This window comes from Myxine glutinosa, chromosome 2 (assembly GCF_964187855.1).
Source record: "Myxine glutinosa chromosome 2, kmMyxGlut1.1, whole genome shotgun sequence".
NCBI classification, from domain to species: Eukaryota; Metazoa; Chordata; class Myxini; order Myxiniformes; family Myxinidae; genus Myxine; species Myxine glutinosa.
Window position 1 is genome coordinate 50,123,601 of NC_136262.1, and position 22,173 is coordinate 50,145,773.

The following is a 22,173-nucleotide window of genomic DNA, read 5'->3' on the forward strand; positions in this document are numbered from 1 at the left end:
GAAGAATTGGTTCATTGCATGTTGTTTAATGAGTCGTTCTAATGGTGCCCAGGATGAGAGAGATGCATTCATTGTGGCCGACATGGGGGACATTGTGCACAAACACCTGCGCTGGCATGAGGCCCTACCAAGGGTTGCTCCATTCTACGCTGTGAAATGTAACGACAGACCGGCTGTCATCAGCACATTGGCCTGTTTGGGAGCAGGTTTTGATTGCGCCAGCAAAGTGAGTTTGTACTTTGGGGCCTTTACTGATTGTGTATCAACCTTTTGCGTACCTACTGTATGAACGTCAGCATAATTACTGCTCAGAATTGCTAATTCAACCTTGCATGCTGTATGATTTGCAATGGGAGTAATTTATTTGATACTGGGAAATACAACCCGTCACTTCGCCGACGGTGATATTAAGAGGGAGGTGGGGTTGGGAAGAGGGAGTTGGGAAGAGGGGGTTGGGAAGAGGGGGAGGGGGGGTGAGAAATGGGGAAGAAAGAGACATGGGAGAGAGAGGGAGAGAGAGAGAGAGGGGGGGGGGGGGTGCTGGGGGAGAGCGAGATAGGGGGTGACAGCAACACCTCACCACACATTGCTATACACTCCGGGTGGGGGTAAGAGTGAGGAGGATGAGGGGAGAGGGGAAAGGGGGTGTTCTGAACTTGCATTTGGTAGTGGGACTTGAGGGGAAGGGTGGGGGGAGGTGGGAGGAGGGGCAATGGTATCATCTGTCGGCATTAGTACAGCATTGAACGAAATGGAGAGGGGGTTGAGAGGAGGTAAGCGTGAGGGAAGGGAAGGGAAGGAAGGGCGTTGTCCTTCAATCAACGAAAAAGCCGTGCCAATGTTTGTGCCTTTATTTAATTTCCACACGCTTTCTATGCTTCCGCCCCCGAAGGTGGCCGGAAGCATTATGTTTTCCGGTTGTCCGTCCGTACGGGCTAAACCTCGTTTTTCTCAGCAACCACATGTCCAATTGAGACAAAACTTTCAGGGTAGGAGTGACACCGATGCAGAATGTTTTAATGTTAATTGTGACGTCATAGGTCACGTGGTATGGCAGCCATCTTGGATTAAACACAAATAATTAAAATTTTATTTATCGGAAACCGCTGAATGGAAAAAATTGAAACTTGGCACATTGTCAAGTACTCCCAATGGGGAACAAAAGCATGATAATGATGACATCATAGGTGAGGTTGTATGCCAGCCAAAAATGTTTTAATCTAATTCCTTACACTAAAAATCTGAAATCGCATGCACATGATACATGACCCATTTGTATTGAAGCAATTGACTAGTTTCCCGACTCCACGGATCATCAGCTGGGCACCGTTCTTCCTCGAGGTTTCAATCCTTTCAGCCCAGGACCTCTCCAAACGGCAGATCCACAACCTTGATCATGGATCCACATCAATAGATGGTACATCAGTAGATCCACAACCTTGGTTGCGTCCAGGCAGTCGGTCAACTTATCAATGCAACATCACTTATTCCAACTTTATTCGTTGGAGGATTTAATGCATTATCATATATTTATAACTTTCCTTACAACAACAACAACAACAACAACAGGCATTTTAAGGCCATTTTCCTGATAGAGCGGGGGTTGGCCTTGCGGGCCGCATGACATCTTCTCCATTTTGACCTATTTTCTGCATCTTCCCTTGTTAACCCCTTTGCCTGCATTTCTTCTTCCACCACCTTTAGCCAAGTCTTTCTTCGTCTTCCCCATCCTCTAATTCCTTCTACATTCATTTCCATCACTCTTCTCAACCAGTCACTTTCATCCTTCCTCAACACATGACCAAACCATCTCAACCTGTTTCTCTTCACAGCATCCATCACAGGCTCTATTCCCATCAGCTTTCGCAATTCATCATTTGTCTTCCTCTCTCTCAACAATACTCCACACATCCACCGAACCATTCGCATTTCCACCCTTTCCAGCCTTCGTTGCTGCTCTACATTCATTACCCATGTCTCGCTGCCATAAATCATAACACTTCTCACACATGCAGCATACACCTTTCCGTTCAGCTTTAACGACACTCCCCTCCTCGTCAGCACACCACTCAGTTCCCGAAACTTCTTCCATGCACATCTCACTCCAGCAACCATTGCCGAGTCTGATCCACCTTCTCCATTCAGCAGGTCTCCTAGGTAGCAAAATGTTTTCACACCTTCCAGCTTCACGCCGTCTCCAAGATCCAACTCAACATTTCCTCTATCTGTAGCTCCCTCTATGCACACCTTACACTTGAATGTAGCTGCCACACTGGTTAATAACCCTGTCAGACCACTACATTTTTGATGAACCCACTCAGCGCACATTGTACATTGAATGGAGTTCACTCCGACACCCTTCCTGCACACAGCACACGGCCACTTCCCAGTTCTTTCCACCTCACCACATGCTTTACCACTTGCCATCACCTTCGTCTTTCCGATATTCACCTTCAGACCTTTTGTCTCCATACATTCCTTCCACTTGTTCATCTTTTCCTTCAGTCCATCCATACTTTCCGCAATCAACACCAGATCATCTGCATACAACAACTCCCACGGTAAACCCTCCTTTACGTTCTGAGCCAGCACCTCCATCACTTTTACAAATAGTAGTGGACTTAGTACCGACCCCTGATGCACTCCCACCTTCACCTCAAACTCACCACTGTTCCCGTCCTTCGTCCTTACAGCTGTGCGCGCTCTTTTGTACATTGCCATCACTACTCTGATCAACCATTCCTCCACTCTTAACTTCCTCAATGCCCATGCCAATACTTTGCGTGGAACCCTATCGAATGCTTTCTCCAGATCAACAAACCCAAGAAACAACTTCTTCCTCTTCTCCATGTACTTCTCCTGCAACTGCCTCACAATGAAAAGCGCGTCTGTCGTTCCTCTTCCTGGCATACATCCAAACTGCATTTCGTCTATCTTCACTTTCTTCCATATCCTCCTCTCCAACACCCTTTCCAATTCCTTCATTCCATGCTCCAATAACTTTATCGCTCGATACGAGCCACAGTCCAGAGGGCCACCTTTTTTTTTTTTTTTTTTTTTTTTTTTGTATACTGAATCGAGGCTCGTGAAAGAGCTAACATTTACTTCACAAACAAATCAACCACACAAACAAAATATATAAAAAGAGGGAGCGGAAAACAAGATGGGGAGAGAAGGGGAAGCACACAAACACAACATTTGAGAGCAGGGAGATGTGTGGAAGGGAGAGGGCTTGGGGGGAGGAGGCGTGGGAAGGGGGGGGGGGGGAGGGAGAAGTATAAAACACAAGGACACCAAGGACTTCTAGGACAGAAGTTGGTATTTCAAAAAAGTGGAATTGGGGTGAAATTAGCGGGGGTAGAAAAGATCAAGGTTTTGGATGGGGGAAGATAAGAGATGGTGGTGAACAGCTGTTTTAAAGACCTGGAGGGTAGAGTGGGATTGAAGAGAGTGAGGGAGTTTGTTCCAGAGGCGGGAGAAAAGAGGAATGAAGGAGTGAAGGTGAGCAGAGAGTCTTGATTTTGGCAGTTTGACCATAAGAGGGTTACTGGCAGATCTTGTGCGACCTGTAGGAATATTTGCGGGACAGAGCCCAGAGAGAGCTGGGGGGGGCAAGGCCAGAGAGGATTCGGTAGAAGACGGAAAGACCACCAACCTGCCTGCGGTGAGTGAGTGAGAGGCCCTTGGCGTTAGCTTCATCGCGGGAGATTCCAATGATTCTGAATGCTTTGGTTTCAACAGCGTGAAGACGAGCCAGGTGTGAGGCAGGAGCACCAGCCCAGAGGGCAGAGCAGTATTCCATTGAGCTGCGGATGAAAGCCTTGTATGTGGTGAGGAGCTCAGGTGTGCCAAGGAAGGACTTCGCACGACGGAGGATGCCCAGTCGGCGACTGGCTTTGGAGGCCATATTTGAAATGTGGTTTTCCCAGGAAAGATCATGGCAGATAGTGAGACCCAAAAGCTTGAGTGACAGAACTTCTTGGAGAGGATTATTCAGAAAGTGGATGGGAGGGTTGTCCAGTCGGTCTTTTCGGATAGACATCATAAGAGTGTGAGATTTGTCAGGATTGAAAGACATGTTCCACTTGTTTGCCCAGTCTGTGATTTTGTCCAGGTCTGCAGAGAGTGAGGAGGCTGCAGACTGCCGATCTGAGGGATGAAGAATGGAGCGACAGAGAGTAGAGTCATCAGCAAAGAGATACAGAGGATTTTCAAGAGAGTCAGAGAGATCATTGATGAAGACCAGAAAAAGCACCGGGGTCAGAACACTGTCTTGTGGAACTCCAGCCTGAACAGGAAGAGGAGATGAGAGAAACCCATTCAGGGCCACACGTTGACTACGACTAGAGAGGAAGTCCGCCAGCCATGCGTGGAGATTTCCATGGATACCAAAAGAGGAGAGTTTGGTGAGCAGAGCGGGGTGCCAGACCGTATCGAAGGCACGTGATATGTCAAGGGAGACTGCTCTAATTTCCTGTTTGGCATTGAGGACCTCCATCCATTGTTGAGAAAGCAGAAGCAGCATGTCCAGAGTAGAGTGTCCAGGTCTGAAACCAAATTGATGATCAGAGATCAAGCCATTGGAGAAGAGGAAAGATTTCATATCTGAAGCAATGATGGATTCCATGACTTTGCTGATAATTGGGAGAAGGCTGATTGGTCTGTAGTTGCTGGGATCTGTTTTTGCACCTTTTTTGTGCAAAGCGGTGATGTTGGCAGATTTCCAAGCAGATGGAAGATGACCTTGAGCAAAAGAGAGGGTGAAGAGAACAGAAAGAGGGAGTGAAAGAGCGGAAGAACAGGATTTTAGGACCCGTGGGCTGATGCCGTCAGGTCCAGTTGCAGAATCCGAGTCGAGGGTTGACAGAAACTTTTCCACCTTGTCAGGAGGAAAGGACACAGAGTCCAGGAGCAGCTGGGTACGACTGGGTACGGTGGGTACAGAGAGGGATGGGTTTGGGACACAAGATTTAGAGGCAAACACAGAGTTGAGGCATTCAGCTTTTTCACTTGCGGAGTCAGCCGTGTGGCCATTTGAGGTGAGGGAGGGGATGGAGGGGGAACAAACACCAGAAACAGATTTGACCAGACGCCACCAGGATTTGGAAGAGGGAGACAGATAAGAGAGTTCGGTCCTGAGAACGGAGAGATATTGTTTCCTGGCTCTCCTGAGGGTGGACACACACTTGTTTCGGGCTTTGTGAAAGGAAATGAGATTTCCTTCCGTTGGATTTGCTTTCCAGGAGACGAAAGCAAGTTGTTTCTGGGCAATAGCCTCACCACAAGATTCCGTGTACCATGGACGGGAGGAAGGGTATGACAACAGAAGACGAGATGGGATAAATCTGTGCATGAGAGAGAGCAGTTTGCTTTGGAAGAATTCCCAGGAAGAATTTATGTATACACTGGAATATGTATACCCCTTGTATAGAGGAACGAGGGTACTCAGTTCCCAATACACTGGAATGCGGCCTTCTTTCACCACCAGATTACAGATCTCTGTCATTCTCTTCACACCCCAACTTTCCGCTGCTTTCAACATATCTCCCACAACTCCCGTCGGCCCTCCCGCTTTTCTACTCTTCATTGCTTTTATCGCTTCCTCGACTTTCTTCTCAGTTATCTTCTCTGCCGGTCCTAAAACTGGGTTACTCTCTATGTTGCCATCCCATTCATTCTCTGCATTCAACAGTATTTCCATATATCTTTTCCATCTTCCTTTAATTGCATCTGGGTCCACAACGATTTGTCCCACTTCATCCTTCAAGCAACTCACCCCCATCACATCACATCCCTCTTTCGCTATCTGCTTGCAATCCTGAAAACTGCTCTCTGATCCATTTCTGAATCCAAGCATTCTCCGAACATTTTCCTACATGCCTCCTGTGCCTTTGCTACCTCTTTCTTTGCAGCCTTCTTGGCTGCCTTATAACTTTCATGCTCTGCCTTTTCTGCCCCCGTACCCTTCGCCTTCTGCCACTCCTTGAACTTCTTCCTCTTCTCGTCAATCCTTTTTCCAACTTAATCATCCCACCACCATGTTTCCGAGTGCCTCGGTGGTCCTTTTGTCCATCCACATACCTCACCAACGGCTCCCAACAGACTATCTTTCATTGATATCCAACCACTTTCAAGCTCAACCACATCATCCTCCAACTTACTCAGCCTCTCTTTTAATGCCTCCCTCACTGTCACCTCTTTCAACCTCCACACCTTCATTCTTGGTTGGTACTTCACCCGCCGAGCTCTCCTCAAACCTTTCACCCTGATGTCGCAGACAACCAAGTGGTGCTGTGAAACAGCCTCCTACCCTGGGATCACCTTTGTGTCCCGGAGGTGCCTCCTATCTTGCCTACGCACCATCAGGTAGTCAACGGTTGTCGTCAATCCACCCGTCGTGTATGTAATAAGCTTATTATCCTCTTTCTGGAACTGAGTATTACAAATCAACAAACTAGCTCCATCAGCAAACTCCAAAATCCTTTCACCTTCTCCATTCCTCACATCATATTCGTAACCCCCACGAACTCCCTCAAAACCGTCCATACTCCTTCCCACATGTCTATTTAGGTCTCCTCCTACCACAACAACTTCCTTATCTTTCACGTTTTCCATCAGCTTCTCTATTGCACACCAGAACTTGTCCCTTTCTTCATCGCTCCGACCAACCTGCGGAGCATATCCAGAGATGATGTTCACCAAGAGTTTTCCAAACATCATTTTCACCATCATCAACCTTTCACTCACTCTAGTCACACTCACCACACTGTGTACAAACTCCTCAGAAAAAAGGACACCAACACCATGCATGCCTTTTGGGCACCCTTGTCACACAAACTTGTATTTCTGTCCTTGCCTACCCTTCACCATTCTCACACCACTTCCCTTCCATCTCATCTCCTGCACACAACATATGTCCACTCTTCTTCTGACCAATACTTCCACCACTTCTCCTGATCTCCCTGTCATTGTTCCTACATTCCATGTAGCAAACCTCAGAAACCAATCTCCACGTGGGGCATCAGACGTTTCGTCATCATAAATGGAGTGATTTCCACCCTTGCTTCTATCGGGTTCCCCACCTTGATTTTTGACGAAAGGGATTGAGGACCCCTATGGGGTACTTTGGGCTGTACCCTGCCCATATGTAGTTGTAATTGTCATGGTTCCCTTTTTGAGGCAATGTTTTTATGGCCGGGTGCCCTTCCTGACGCCAACCCTTTTAGTCGCCTCTTACGACACGCAGGGATATGTGTACCTATTCTAAACCGGGGAACACACCGGTACCCCGGGGTAACTTAACTTTCTAACCAGGGTAACTTTCCTTACACACTCCATAATATGATAATACATTAAATCATGCACATTTTACCTTAAATAAACCATATCTACCAGCCAGCATGACCACACCACCTACCTCTGGATCAAACTGTATTTCGATTGTTCAAACTGTCACCTAAAACGGTTTTTTGCATGCTGCCATATCCTAGCAACCACTGATTCCTAGCAACATTGATTTGTAGTGTATTTAATTCTTATATTGTACGGTATTTACATAAATATCTAGTTAATAATATTTTTACTAATCGTATTATATTTTACTAATTCGATTTGGTGTCGTTTTATGATATTAAAGAAAACTTGTTTTAATCTACCAACTGTAGCTCCCTGCGCTAACATACGTCTGACTAGTTGTTGTAATCTATTGACCAGTTCAGAGCTGTGTGTGGTTGCTCTCACAGTCCTAATTATTTCACCTGCAACCGTACCATAAAATAGCTTTTTGGGAATGTTGCTGTCTAAGAAAGGCATTCGGACAATGTGGAATGGAAATGCATCTCGTTTATCAAATAATTTGGTGTGAAATTTATTATTACTAGGGCATGCCCGTACTATATATATATCTAAAATTATATCCCCCCCCTCTATTTACATGAAATGGTTTGGTCCATTCGCAAAGCCAAAGCGAACGGCTTGCGAGTACGGTGACAATCCCCCCCCCTCTATTTACATGAAATGGTTTGGTCCAAAGCGAACGGCTTGCGGAGTTTGGTAAATAAATCGCCATAGCTCGGTAACTACTTCTCCGATTAATATGAAACCTTGAAAAGGCACATCCTCGGGTCCCCAGCAATATACCTGGCAAGTTTCAAGTATATCGGACCCGTGGTTGTCGAGAAACAGCGGTCACAGACAAACGACACACACACATACACACAGAGATTACTGGAATTATAGATAGATGGATGTGAATTTGTAATTCTAAAAAGGAAACTGAAGTGGAAGTTTGATTTTCCTTTTTTAATTCAAGTTCTTTTGGATATATATCATCATGAAGCTGCTCAAATACAAATCCATCATTAATTTCCAACAAATCATCAATAAACCTGAAGATGTTTCCACATCTTCGTGCAGTTGTTAATTACCGCCGCCACCAAAGGTGGATGGAGATTATATTTTCACCTCTGTCTGTCTGTCCGTTTTTCTGTCTGTCTGTCTGTCCGTTTGTGAACAAAATATCTCAAAAAGTTGTGGACGGATTCAGATTAAATTTGCAGAGATGTAGCGTATGTGACATGGACGAAATGATTAGATTTTGGTGAAGATCCGGATTCGGATCCGGCTACTAGAATTTTTCGGTGATTCTTCACCATTGGAAAATAAGGCCAAAAACGATACATAACAGGATATCTCAAAAAGTTATGGATGAATTTGGACGGAACTTGTTGGACAGGTTGTGTGTGCGACAAGGAAGAATCGATTCAACTTTGGTGAAGATCAGGATCCGGATCCAGCTAGTAGAATTTTTTAAGTGATTCTTCACCATTGAGTGATATGGCCAACCAGGTGGAGGTATGCTCTCTACTGAGAGCCGTTCTAATTTATTCCTGCACATGTTCTGGACCCAATCAAACTCGTACATGTGCAGGAACAAATTTGCAAAGAAAGGGGACGGATCTGAACCCATGGGTATGCCCACTGTCTGCTGGAGTATCTTGGGATCTGAACCCATGGGTATGCCCACTGTCTTCTGGAGTATCTTGGGATCTGAACCCATGGGTATGCCCACTGCCTGCTGGAGTATCTTGGGATCTGAACCCATGGGTATGCCCACTGTCTGCTGGAGTATCTTGGGATCTGAACCCATGGGTATGCCCACTGTCTTCTGGAGTATCTTGGGATCTGAACCCATGGGTATGCCCACTGTCTTCTGGAGTATCTTGGGATCTGAACCCATGGGTATGCCCACTGTCTTCTGGAGTATCTTGGGATCTGAACCCATGGGTATGCCCACTGCCTGCTGGAGTATCTTGGGATCTGAACCCATGGGTATGCCCACTGTCTGCTGGAGTATCTTGGGATCTGAACCCATGGGTATGCCCACTGTCTGCTGGAGTATCTTGGGATCTGAACCCATGGGTATGCCCACTGTCTGCTGGAGTATCTTGGGATCTGAACCCATGGGTATGCCCACTGTCTGCTGGAGTATCTTGGGATCTGAACCCATGGGTATGCCCACTGTCTGCTGGAGTATCTTGGGATCTGGACCCATGGGTATGCCCACTGTCTGCTGGAGTATCTTGGGATCTGAACCCATGGGTATGCCCACTGTCTGCTGGAGTATCTTGGGATCTGAACCCATGGGTATGCCCACTGTCTGCTGGAGTATCTTGGGATCTGAACCCATGGGTATGCCCACTGTCTGCTGGAGTATCTTGTTGCCAAATGTAAAGAAACTGTTGTTTAGTAGAAATCGAATACTTTCTTTGAGTTTACTTTTTGAAAAACTGCATGAATATTGATTATTATCCTTTCCAGACCAGTGTGCTCTGTTTTGACATACATTAATGTATACTTTATTACCTCCTGCAAATGCTTTATCTACTGCTCTGTCCAATGCGGTTACTAGATTGTCATGTGGAATGTTTGTGTACAGTGTGGAAAAATCAAAAGTTGAAAGACATTTTGCCTTACCCTTGTTAACTCAACTTGACTACTGTCCAGTTGAGTTCATCGCATACTGAACCCTCCGGCGTCCGTCGTCTGTCGTCGTCGTCTGTCGTCTGTCGCCTGTCATCCATTAACTTTTCGACGTTAACACTCCAGCGTCCACAAATATCAACCGATTCTGATCAAACTTGACATGCAGCATCCTTACCCCAAGGACCAGGTTGGTATTACATTTCAGCCCGATCCGTTGAAAATGGCGGACTTAGGCGACCATTTTGTTTTTGGTCATGAAAACGACGTTAACACTCTAGCGTCCACAAATATTAACAGAGTTTGATCAAACTTAGAATGTTTAACCCTTATCAGTCATCACACAAGGTAGATTGCTATTGCATTCCAACCCGATCCGTCACAAAATGGCCGCCATAGGCAGCCCTATTGTTTTCAGCTCCGAAACGACGTTAAGACTTTAACGTCCACAAATATTTATGGATTTTGATCAAACTTGGTGTGTGAAGTTGTCCAGTCAGCTCAGTTGAGTTCTGCTTCCCTGGAAGTTCTAGTTATTAATGTTGTGGACACTGTCGATTACCGGTTTGGAATTGTCAATGATCCAGAATTTCTTAATACCAGAATAAAACTTCACATTTTCATGGTAGTTTTTTAAGCATTTATAGATTAGTTTAATTGTCGCTGTAATACTGCCCGACAAAGGTTTCAAACTACATTCTCTACTTGCGATGATGAACCTCATCTTACAAGGGAGTTTGTGCATTTTTGGGATCCAGTAAATGAATGGTAATTTATGGTGTTTATCCGGAACTAGCAGTCTTCTCACCTTTGAATGATTTTTTATATGGTGTTGTATCAAGTCTGCTTTGTTATCGTTACTTATTTACATTACACATACACATACACACACACTAAATATATTTTGAACAGCATCAAGGTATTTTAAACCAATTTCAATGGTTGTTGGAAGACAGGGCAGCATGTAAAATCATACTAACAAAATCATAAGACTTTCAACAAACAAACAAAAAAAACACCTATTTTGTAAGGCAATTTCCACCCCCTCTCCTCCCACCCTTTGTATACCTCCTTAGACCCCAAGTCCTATTTTGGGTGTCAAACCTTGATCCACTTTGACCCCCGGTAGAACCCCTTAGATACCGATTTTTTTTTAATGTCATGAACAAACTTGAGTTACAACACAACAAATATAATTTGTGCCAAGTTTGGTCACAATCCTATCAGCGGTTTCGGAGAAGAAGGTGCAAGTGTTTACGGATGGATGGACGACGCGCTCCATGGAACTACGTTCCACGTGAGCTAAAGATGTTATGTGCTGCTTTTTCAGTATTTAAAAAAGATAGAGCATGGACAAACAACCATATAGATTGTAAAGAATACACAGATTCTGCGCAGCTTCTGTGTTTGCAGCAAGTTGTATTTCAAAATATAAACATTGGTCGTATTTCCCTCAGGCCTTGCCACACACCTCAGATTATGTACCCGACTTGCGTGACCTAGTGGCCTGAGCCACGTTTTGAGTTGGCTAGTCAAGGCCTTGGCCTGAGCTGCGCCGCAAGGCCTACAAGCTCGATTAGCGTACCTTTGTAGCCTCAGTCACAGGGCACTTCGTCTGAGGTGTACTACAATGCACTGTCTTGTTACTTTGGATTCAATCTGCTTCATGTTAAAAAGTTGAAGGTCTGCTCTTGTATATAGGTGCCATTTATGGATCTACAATATAAATATGAAGCAGACCGAGTCCAAAGGTAAAAAGTCTCTGCAGTAATCCAAGCCATGAAATATTGTCGTTTGGCAAATTGTTGATGGAATGGTTCAAAAGCATTTTATGTCCTTGTGATTTGGGTCTTGTTAATGAGCCTGGATGAATTATCCCATGAGTTCACCCGAACCTTCCACTTTTTGGAACAGTCAAGAAACTTTATCCTTCCCGAAGACTCATGAGTAGCTGAGTATATTTTCAGGAGTGCAAAATACTGTTGTTTCTTCACAGAATGAGATCAACATGGTGCTGCAACTGGGAGTACCTGCTGAAAGGATCATCTTTGCCAATCCCTGCAAGCAATCTTCAGATATCAGAGAAGCTGCTGCGCATGGTGTACACACCATGACGTTTGACTGTGAAGATGAGTTGGTGAAGATTTCTCAATTCAACCCCACTGCCAGGTATGCATTTCACTAATAATTCACAATCTCAGTGAGGGGGGTGAGGGAGGCAAAGGGGAGACATGAACGCTTCACGGGTTTCCACCTGTATTCTGTTCCGTGTCCCAGACTTGTGCTGCGCATCGCAGTTGATGACTCCAGCGCTATGTTCAAGTTTGGCAACAAGTTTGGAGCGAGTTTGGAAGACAGCAAACGACTGCTTCACATGGCCAAACATCTGGGCTTGGACATTATTGGTGTCAGGTGTGGAAATGCAATGCCATGGATGCATAATCTGCATTGCACAACTACAAATGAAGTTTACTTGAGAGTTGAATGGAGGCCGCTTAACTAACTCCTCATTTTGCAGCTTTCATGTTGGAAGTGGCAGTAAGGAACCTCAGGCATATGTCAAGGCTATTTATAATTCGCACGATGTCTTTCATTTGGCTGTAAGTATAATACAAATAATATTTATGGTTTACTTCTAGCATGATTGTTTTATCATCAAACATCTCTCTTCAGTTCCCCACCTACCTTTAATAATGTTTACCCTTTGCTCTCGCTCACCCAATAAATCCTTTTCCCTCCCAGCCACTCCACCACTGCACCGTCCCCCCTTCTCATCTATCTAGAATAATAAAAGTGAAAAAAGTGTGTGTGTGTGTGTCCTCCATAACTCCAAAAACATGAAACCTAGCGGCTCGAAACATTGCTTGCATACTTCTCGAACTCCAAGGGATTGCATGAATGAAAACTGGGTGTGTTTAAACGCCCCTTTAGAAGATAATTTATGGGGTGCTCAGAAGAAAATAACAAAATAAGCCTGACCAATCCGGTGGTGCGCCATCTTGGTCAGCCCTCTGTCACATTGCTGGGTTCTTACGACGCCATTTCCTTTTGACCTATTCAAACGTGCCGTGCCATGGAAACACGATCTACTCTCACAGATTAATTAAAGTATATAATCAAAATCTGGATTCGGATTTGAGGATCGGATCCCATACACTAAATAAGTATCAAAATCTGGAGTTAAATCTGACAAAATTTAACACATGAGATTATTTTAACTTGGTGTATATCTTTTACTCCAGCTTTAAGCAAGGCTGTCCTTCTTCCTTCTCAATATTGCCAAAGCATTGAACTTAACTTTTTCTACTGTTCCAACAATTATATTGAGTGAAGAAAAGATTAAGGAATGTGCCCAAAGTGTAACTTTATTGAGTTAGACTAAAATAATTAACCAACGGGATTGATGTCAAGGCTTCCACAGTAGTGCCTGGGTACTCGGGGGAGGCAGGAGGAGGGAAGACATCTCGGGAGTGAGGAAGGCAAAATCAATCAAATTAAAGATCAAATTAAAACACCATGGTCTTGCTTCCTCCCTCCTGCTTTTGTCTATCTATATATATAAAACACAGTTTGTGTGTGTGTGTGTGTAATGTTACCGATAGACTCCTAAACGGAGAGGCTTACGTGCTTGATATTTGACATAGACATGGCCATTGAGCGTGGGACGAACATGGCCGAACTCAAAATATTTGACGATCCATATTTTTTATTCATATTTACCTCAGCGCATTTCAGCGAAGTACCCGCTAATCTCAGCCGGTTCCAGAGCAGCTTGCTGATTCGCTCAGAGCGATCACGTGATGTTCCATTCCCGCCGCCAGACTGATTCGCTCAGAGCGATCACGTGATGTTCCATCCCGTCACACGTCACTTCACCTTTTATGCGATCGTGTTTTGTATCGATTTTGTGCGATATGAATTAAATGTCTTTGAAACAGCTGTGAAACGTCTTTCCACAACCCTTCCGTAACCGATTGGAGCAGTTTCTTGCCACACAAAACGAGATCCGCGAAGCGAGTTGGTCGAGTCGTGCTGACCAAGATGGCGACACGGTGGCTTCACTTTTCACGGAGTATGAACGTTCTATATATTTTCAATTCAATGCGCCCGTGATTTGTGGCATAGACATGACCATTGGGCCTTCACGGTGTAATTTGTGCGAGGCTTTTGTCCGAGTGAGCTTGAGTCGAGAGGGCGAATGTACGGGTTGGGAATGTATGGGTCTCCCTTCCCCCGCCCGGCAACGCCGGTACTGGAGGACGTCACAAGATCGGTGAGTCTCCAAAATCCGCTTCGTGCTGTTGCGAATATGCAGGACTATGTCCGATTGTTGTGTTGCTCTCCGACCATGAGAACTGCAACGTCATTGTTGATTGGCCATCCCCTTCACTCCCCCTTCCCCCTCCCCCCTCCATCCCCCCTTCCCTTCCCCCTCCACCCTACCCCCTCCACCCTACCCCTCCCCTTCTCCCCTCCCCCCTCCCCTTCTCCCCTCCCCCTCCATTTTCCCCCTCCCCCTCCCTTTTCCCCCTCCCCCCTCCCCCCTCCACCTCCCTTTCCCCCTCCCCCTCCCCCTCCCTTTCCCCCTCCCCCCTCCCCCTCCCTTTCCCCCTCCCCCCTCCCCCTCCCTCCACCCTACCCCCTCCCCTTCTCCCCTCCCCCTCCCTTACCCCACCCTTCTCCCCTCCCCCCCTCTTCTCCCCTCCCCCCCCGTTCCCCTCCCCTCCCCTCCCCCGCCCAGCAATGCCGGGTACTTCTGCCGGGTCCCCCCCTCCCCCTCCCCCTTCCCCACCCCCCTCCCACCCACTCCCCCTCCCCCTCCCCCCTCCCACCCCCTCCCCCTCCCCCCCTCCCACCCCCTCTCCCCTCACATCCCTCACCCTCCAATCCCTCACCCTCCCCATCCCCCCCTCTTCCTTCCCCCCTCCCCCCTTCCCCCCTCCCCCTTCTCCCCTCCCCCCTTCCCTCCCCCCACCCTCCTCCCCTCCTCCCCTCCCCCCTCCCACCCCCTCCCATCCTTCACCCTCCCCATCCCCCCCTCTTCTCCCCTCTCCCCCTCCCCCTCCCACTCTTCTCCCCTCCCCCCCCGTTCCCCGCCCCTCCCCTCCCCCCCGTTCCCCTCCCCTCCCCTCCCCCGCCCGGCAATGCCGGGTACTTCTGCTAGTTTAATATACTAGGGCATGCCCGTACTATATATAAGCTAGGACGTGCCCGTACGTGGGTGCCCGTTCCTTGCCAAAAAAAAAAAAAAAAAAAAATTTGTGTAGGGGTGTGTGTGTGTAAACATCCTAGGGCGTGCCCGTACGTGGGTGCAAAAAAACATGCGTGCAAACAACAACAACAAAAAAAAACTTTGAAACCACGTGGCAGTAACGACCACAGAACCCCCCTCCCTCTATTTACATGAATGGTTTGGTCCATTCGCAACGACCACAGAACCCCCCCCTCTATTTACATGAATGGTTTGGTCCATTCGCAAAGCCAAAGCGAACGACCACAGAACCCCCCCCCTCTATTTACATGAATGGTTTGGTCCATTCGCAAAGCCAAAGCGAACGACCACAGAACACCCCCCCCCCCTCTATTTACATGAATGGTTTGGTCCATTCGCAAAGCCAAAGCGAACGGCGAACGGCTAAATCGCCATAGCTCGGTAAGTACTTGTCCGATTAATTTCAAACCTTGAAAAGGCACATCCTCGGGTCCCCAGCAATATACCTGGCAAGTTTAAAGTATATCGGACCGGTAGTTGTCGAGAAACAGCGGTCACAGACAAACAAACAAACGTACAAACGTACAAACGTACAAACAAACACACAGAGATTACTGGAATTATAGATAGATTTCCTTCCTTTAAAAAGTAGAAAGTACATCGATCGACAAACAAGGGCCTGTTTCTAGGTAAATCTTCGGGGTTGTCGTTTTGTTGTACTTTATGCGGGTATGTATAGATTACCGCAACGAACTTTGAACAGACTGTGGTGCCTCAGTCGCAACGGTCCACTCACATGCATTGATACGGGGGATTGTGTGTGTGTGTGTGTGTGTGTGTGTGTGTGTGTGTGTGTGTGTGTGTGTGTGTGTGTGTGTGTGTGTGTGTGTGTGTGTGTGTGTGATTTGAAGCTTATAGAGCGTTTGAAGCTTGAACCACTCAAGCAAGCACTCCAACAAAATGGTTGAAAAGGAACGGCTGGCTTGGCAAGCGATAGGAAGCTGATTGGTGATGGGACACACCCACAAAAACAAAAACTGGCGTAGTCTACTAGATCTGATCCTCATATCCGAAGCCAGATTTCGATTATATAGTTTAATTAGTCTGTCACAGTCCATCGTAGAATATTGCATCATATAATGCATGAAATATCTCCAAGGTCCTAATTTGAAAACGATAGCACCTACAAGAGTGATGCAAACAGCGATTCACAGGTACAAAGATCACACATTCGATGATATGAGTGAGGAAAGTGAGAAATTTTTTTTGAGTGCTTTATCGTACAGAAACCGTTGTGGCGTTACAACCTGTTCCACGTCAAGTTATTGTTGAGCAGACCGAAACAAATGGCGGCTTAAGACCCCTGCAAGATGACTACAGGCAGACCATGATAGCACTCTGCCATCTTGGTAAGGCTTTTTATTTTAATGATGAACACCTCTTAAATTATCGTCAAAATGGGTGTTTAAATTTACCCAAATACCCAGTTCTCATTCATGCACTCCCTTGAAGTTCCTTTAGTATGCATGCAAAGTTTTGGGCTGCTAGGTTTCATGGTTTTGTAGTTACAGAGGAGACGCACACACACGCACACACGCACACACACACACACACACACACACACACACACACACACACACACACACACACACACACACACACACACACACAGGCATATTTATTATCGATGCCGGAGGATTTGGTTAATAATAATATGATTTCCCTGAAAAGGAACTTCAACACAGGAGGAGGCCATTAGGCCCATCAAGCCTGCGTAATGGTTGCTTGTTCCTGCTCTATATTTTTTAGATGCTAATAGTCAAGCAAGTAAGCATCACGTACTATTTGCAAGTCCTGGTCTCTGTATGACCCGGCCAGGATTATTCGAACTTCGAACCACTGACCGAGACTGAAAGCAGATCTGTTCTAACTATTACACCACTGAGTCTGGTAAATAGATGCGGTGATCTTCACCTCCAAACTTCGTAGTTGTTCAGGAAAATGAAGTACGTGTGCAAATATTTCGTTTGGCTTTAGGATGGATGATAACTTTTTTTTTGTAATGCAGAAGAAACTCGGGTTTTCCATGAAGCTTCTTGATATTGGAGGAGGATTCCCAGGGTGCAATGGTGATGAGCTGAAGTTTGAGGAGGTATGGCTCTTGGTAAAGCGTCCCGATTGTGCTGCTGTGCTTCCTGTATGCTTATGCTGCTTGCATGTCTGTGCCCATCGGTTCCTTGCATGTCTGTGCCCATCGGTTCCTTGCATGTCTGTGCCCATCGGTTCCTTGCATGTCTGTGCCCATCGGTTCCTTGCATGTCTGTGCCCATCGGTTCCTTGCATGTCTGTGCCCATCGGTTCCTTGCATGTCTGTGCCCATCGGTTCCTTGCATGTCTGTGCCCATCGGTTCCTTGCATGTCTGTGCCCATCGGTTCCTTGCATGTCTGTGCCCATCGGTTCCTTGCATGTCTGTGCCCATCGGTTCCTTGCATGTCTGTGCCCATCGGTTCCTTGCATGTCTGTGCCCATCGGTTCCTTGTATGTCTGTGCCCATCGGTTCCTTGCATGTCTGTGCCCATCGGTTCCTTGCATGTCTGTGCCCATCGGTTCCTTGCATGTCTGTGCCCTTCGGTTCCTTTCGTGTCTGTGCCCATCGGTTCCTTGCATGTCTGTGCCCATCGGTTCCTTGCATGTCTGTGCCCTTCGGTTCCTTGTATGTCTGTGCCCATCGGTTCCTTGTATGTCTGTGCCCATCGGTTCCTTGTATGTCTGTGCCCATCGGTTCCTTGTATGTCTGTGCCCATCGGTTCCTTGCATGTCTGTGCCCATCGGTTCCTTGTATGTCTGTGCCCATCGGTTCCTTGTATGTCTGTGCCCATCGGTTCCTTGCATGTCTGTGCCCTTCGGTTCCTTTCGTGTCTGTGCCCATCGGTTCCTTGCATGTCTGTGCCCATCGGTTCCTTGCATGTCTGTGCCCTTCGGTTCCTTGTATGTCTGTGCCCATCGGTTCCTTGTATGTCTGTGCCCATCGGTTCCTTGTATGTCTGTGCCCATCGGTTCCTTGTATGTCTGTGCCCATCGGTTCCTTGTATGTCTGTGCCCATCGGTTCGTTGTATGTCTGTGCCCATCGGTTCCTTGTATGTCTGTGCCCATCGGTTCCTTGTATGTCTGTGCCCATCGGTTCCTTGTATGTCTGTGCCCATCGGTTCCTTGTATGTCTGTGCCCATCGGTTCCTTGTATGTCTGTGCCCATCGGTTCCTTGCATGTCTGTGCCCATCGGTTCCTTGTATGTCTGTGCCCATCGGTTCCTTGCATGTCTGTGCCCATCGGTTCCTTGCATGTCTGTGCCCATCGGTTCCTTGCATGTCTGTGCCCTTCTGTTCCTTTCGTGTCTGTGCCCATCGGTCCTTGCATGTCTGTGCCCATCGGTTCCTTGCATGTCTGTGCCCTTCGGTTCCTTGTATGTCTGTGCCCATCGGTTCCTTGTATGTCTGTGCCCATCGGTTCCTTGCATGTCTGTGCCCATCGGTTCCTTGTATGTCTGTGCCCATCGGTTCCTTGCATGTCTGTGCCCATCGGTTCCTTGTATGTCTGTGCCCATCGGTTCCTTGCATGTCTGTGCCCATCGGTTCCTTGCATGTCTGTGCCCATCGGTTCCTTGCATGTCTGTGCCCATCGGTTCCTTGCATGTCTGTGCCCATCGGTTCCTTGTATGTCTGTACCCATCGGTTCCTTGCATGTCTGTGCCCATCGGTTCCTTGCATGTCTGTGCCCATCGGTTCCTTGCATGTCTGTGCCCATCGGTTCCTTGCATGTCTGTGCCCATCGGTTCCTTGCATGTCTGTACCCATCGGCTCCTTGCATGTCTGTGCCCATCGGTTCCTTCCGTGTCTGTACCCATCGGTTCCTTGTATGTCTGTGCCCATCGGGTCCTTGCATGTCTGTGCCCATCGGTTCCTTGCATGTCTGTGCCCATCGGGTCCTTGCATGTCTGTGCCCATCGGGTCCTTGCATGTCTGTGCCCATCGGTTCCTTGCTTGTCTGTGCCCATCGGTCCTTGCATGTCTGTGCCCATCGGTTCCTTCCGTGTCTGTACCCATCGGTTCCTTGTATGTCTGTGCCCATCGGGTCCTTACATGTCTGTGCCCATCGGTTCCTTGCATGTCTGTGCCCATCGGGTCCTTGCATGTCTGTGCCCATCGGTTCCTTCCGTGTCTGTGCCCATCGGGTCCTTGCATGTCTGTGCCCATCGGTTCCTTGTATGTCTGTGCCCATCGGGTCCTTGCATGTCTGTGCCCATCGGTTCCTTGCATGTCTGTGCCCATCGGTTGTACAGTTTGCCGCTGAATTGAAGCCAGCACTGGACCTCAAGTTTCCCAGAGGCTCGGGTGTGAGCATCATTGCAGAACCTGGAACTTTTTATGTGATGTCTGCCTTTACACTCGTTGCCACAATAACCACCAAGAAGGTCCAAATAAAGGACTCCAGCGGTAAATATATTTGTTTAATTTGTTTATCAATATCAGATTACATTTACAAGTATTTACAAGTACCCATCCAAAACCTTGATCTTTTCTACCCCCGTTAATTCACCCCAGATCCACTTTTTTGAAATACCGACTTCTTTCCTGAAAGTTCTAGCAGAGTCCATATGTTGTATACCTCTTTTTATACCAGAGGTTTTATACCAGGTTTATACCTGCCTCCTCCCCCCACCCCCAGCCCTCTCCCTCCCACAGATCTCCCAACGTCTCTGTTCTCTACTGTTGTGCTTGTGTGTTTCCCTCTATCTCCCCGTCTTGTCTCCCGCTCCCTTCATTGCATGTTTTGTGTGTCTGTGCATGTTTTCATGTTCAATGTGTTAGCTCTTACATGAGCCTCGATTCTGTGTACAGGTATTTATAAAAAAAAGTACGGTAAGCTCGACGATCGTCACACTTTCCATTTCTCCACAGATGATAAACGGATGATGAAGTATTACTTGGATGATGGATTATATGGTTCTTTCTCCACTCATCTCTATGATCCTGAGTTTGTGATGAAACCCATTTCGTTGAAGGTGGAGTACCTTTTACTCTGATCTACCATTCACAATGTAGTAAATATATTTTAAGGTTCCTTGTGTAAATGTGTTACCAAAAGGAGAAGCGTCCGTCCGTGTGTGTCTCACACTTCGTTCTATTGGGTTTTGCTGTCGTAGATTTAATGAAAGTGTTGCTGTCGGCAAGCTCATAATCGATTTACTTTGAACAAAAATTTGTATCCATTTCATCATAAAACGCCCGTTTTAAAAGCCCTCTTTCTCTGATTTAACAAGAAGAAGAAGCAAAATGGGAATTCGATGTCGCGGTTCCAAGGGTATTATATTTATTATTCTACGGCAGCAGGAACCCTTTTGAATGGACACGGGAGGAGCACACAAAATAATATACAGTATTGTAATACTTCTTGAAGTAATATGAAAATAGAATACTACACGGAAGGAACCCAAAAACAAACAACAACACCACCAACTTCTTCTGATGTACCATACACCGTTACAGAGCATCTTGTGCTGTCAAAGGAATTTATTGGAATGGTTATACTAGGCGGGTTGCCATTGCCTTCCCAGCAGTACCACTAGTTAGAGCAGGACGACAGTTTAACACAGGACGACAGTTTAACACAGGACGATAGTTTAACGCAGGACGACAGTTTAACGCAGGACGCCAGTTTAACGCAGGACGACAGTTTAACGCAGGACGACAGTTTAACGCAGGACGACAGTTTAACGCAGGACGCCAGTTTAACGCAGGACGCCAGTTTAACGCAGGACGCCAGTTTAACGCAGGACGCCAGTTTAACGCAGGACGCCAGTTTAACGCAGGACGACAGTTTAACGCAGGGCGCCAGTTTAACGCAGGACGCCAGTTTAACGCAGGACGACAGTTTAACGCAGGACGCCAGTTTAACGCAGGACGACAGTTTAACGCAGGACGACAGTTTAACGCAGGACGACAGTTTAACACAGGACGCCAGTTTAACGCAGGACGCCAGTTTAACGCAGGACGCCAGTTTAACGCAGGACGCCAGTTTAACGAAGGACGACACTTTAACGCAGGACGACAGTTTAACGCAGGGCGCCAGTTTAACACAGGACGCCAGTTTAACGCAGGACGCCAGTTTAACGCAGGACGACAGTTTAACGCAGGACGCCAGTTTAACGCAGGACGCCAGTTTAACGCAGGATGACACTTTAACGCAGGACGATAGTTTAACACAGGACGCCAGTTTAACACAGGACGCCAGTTTAACACAGGATGCCAGTTTAAGACATGACAATAGTTTAACACAGGATGCCAGTTTAACACAGGACGCCAGTTTAACACAGGATGCCAGTTTAACACAGGACGACTGTTTAACGCAGGACACCAGTTTAACACAGGACGACTGTTTAACGCAGGACGACAGTTTAACGCAGGACGATAATTTAACACAGGACGACAGTTTAACCCAGGATGCCAGATTAACACAGGACGCCAGTTTAACACAGGACGACAGTTTAACACAGGACGACAGTTTAACACAGGACGCCAGTTTAACACAGGACGACAGTTTAACACAGGGCGACAGTTTAACACAGGACGCCAGTTTAACACAGGACGACAGTTTAACACAGGACGACAGTTTAACACAGGACGCCAGTTTAACACAGGATGACAGTTTAACACAGGACGCCAGTTTAACGTCCATGCAAAGAATTGAAGCCAGCACACATTGATTAATGAGACAGAGAGACAGAGACACACATTGATTAATTACCCTGTCTGTGAAATACTGCGATGCCAGTTTATAAGTGGGGTCAAGGTTCGAACCCAGGCTACACAGCTTACAGGTGAATGTGCATACCTCTAGGCCACCCTAGGCCTAGTGTTGACTTATCGGTTAAGGTGGCTGGCTTAATATCTTAGGGTCATGAGTTCAAGCCCCTGTCGTGC

The 22,173-nt window shown here is 46.9% G+C and overlaps 1 protein-coding gene across 5 annotated transcripts in view; it reads left to right on the forward strand.

The window, feature by feature from the left end:
* The window catches only part of LOC137421825 (ornithine decarboxylase-like), a 61,199-nt gene that overhangs the window by 29,151 nt on the left and 9,875 nt on the right, over window positions 1-22,173 (forward strand). For all 5 annotated transcript variants that reach the window (XM_068108252.2, XM_068108255.2, XM_078773260.1 and 2 more), the window contains exons 3-9: window positions 53-226; window positions 11,978-12,150; window positions 12,259-12,393; window positions 12,500-12,581; window positions 17,262-17,345; window positions 19,533-19,686; window positions 20,152-20,255. In XM_068108252.2, coding sequence (XP_067964353.2) covers window positions 53-226; window positions 11,978-12,150; window positions 12,259-12,393; window positions 12,500-12,581; window positions 17,262-17,345; window positions 19,533-19,686; window positions 20,152-20,255 — 906 coding nt within the window. The remainder of the gene's footprint in view (window positions 1-52; window positions 227-11,977; window positions 12,151-12,258; window positions 12,394-12,499; window positions 12,582-17,261; window positions 17,346-19,532; window positions 19,687-20,151; window positions 20,256-22,173) is intronic.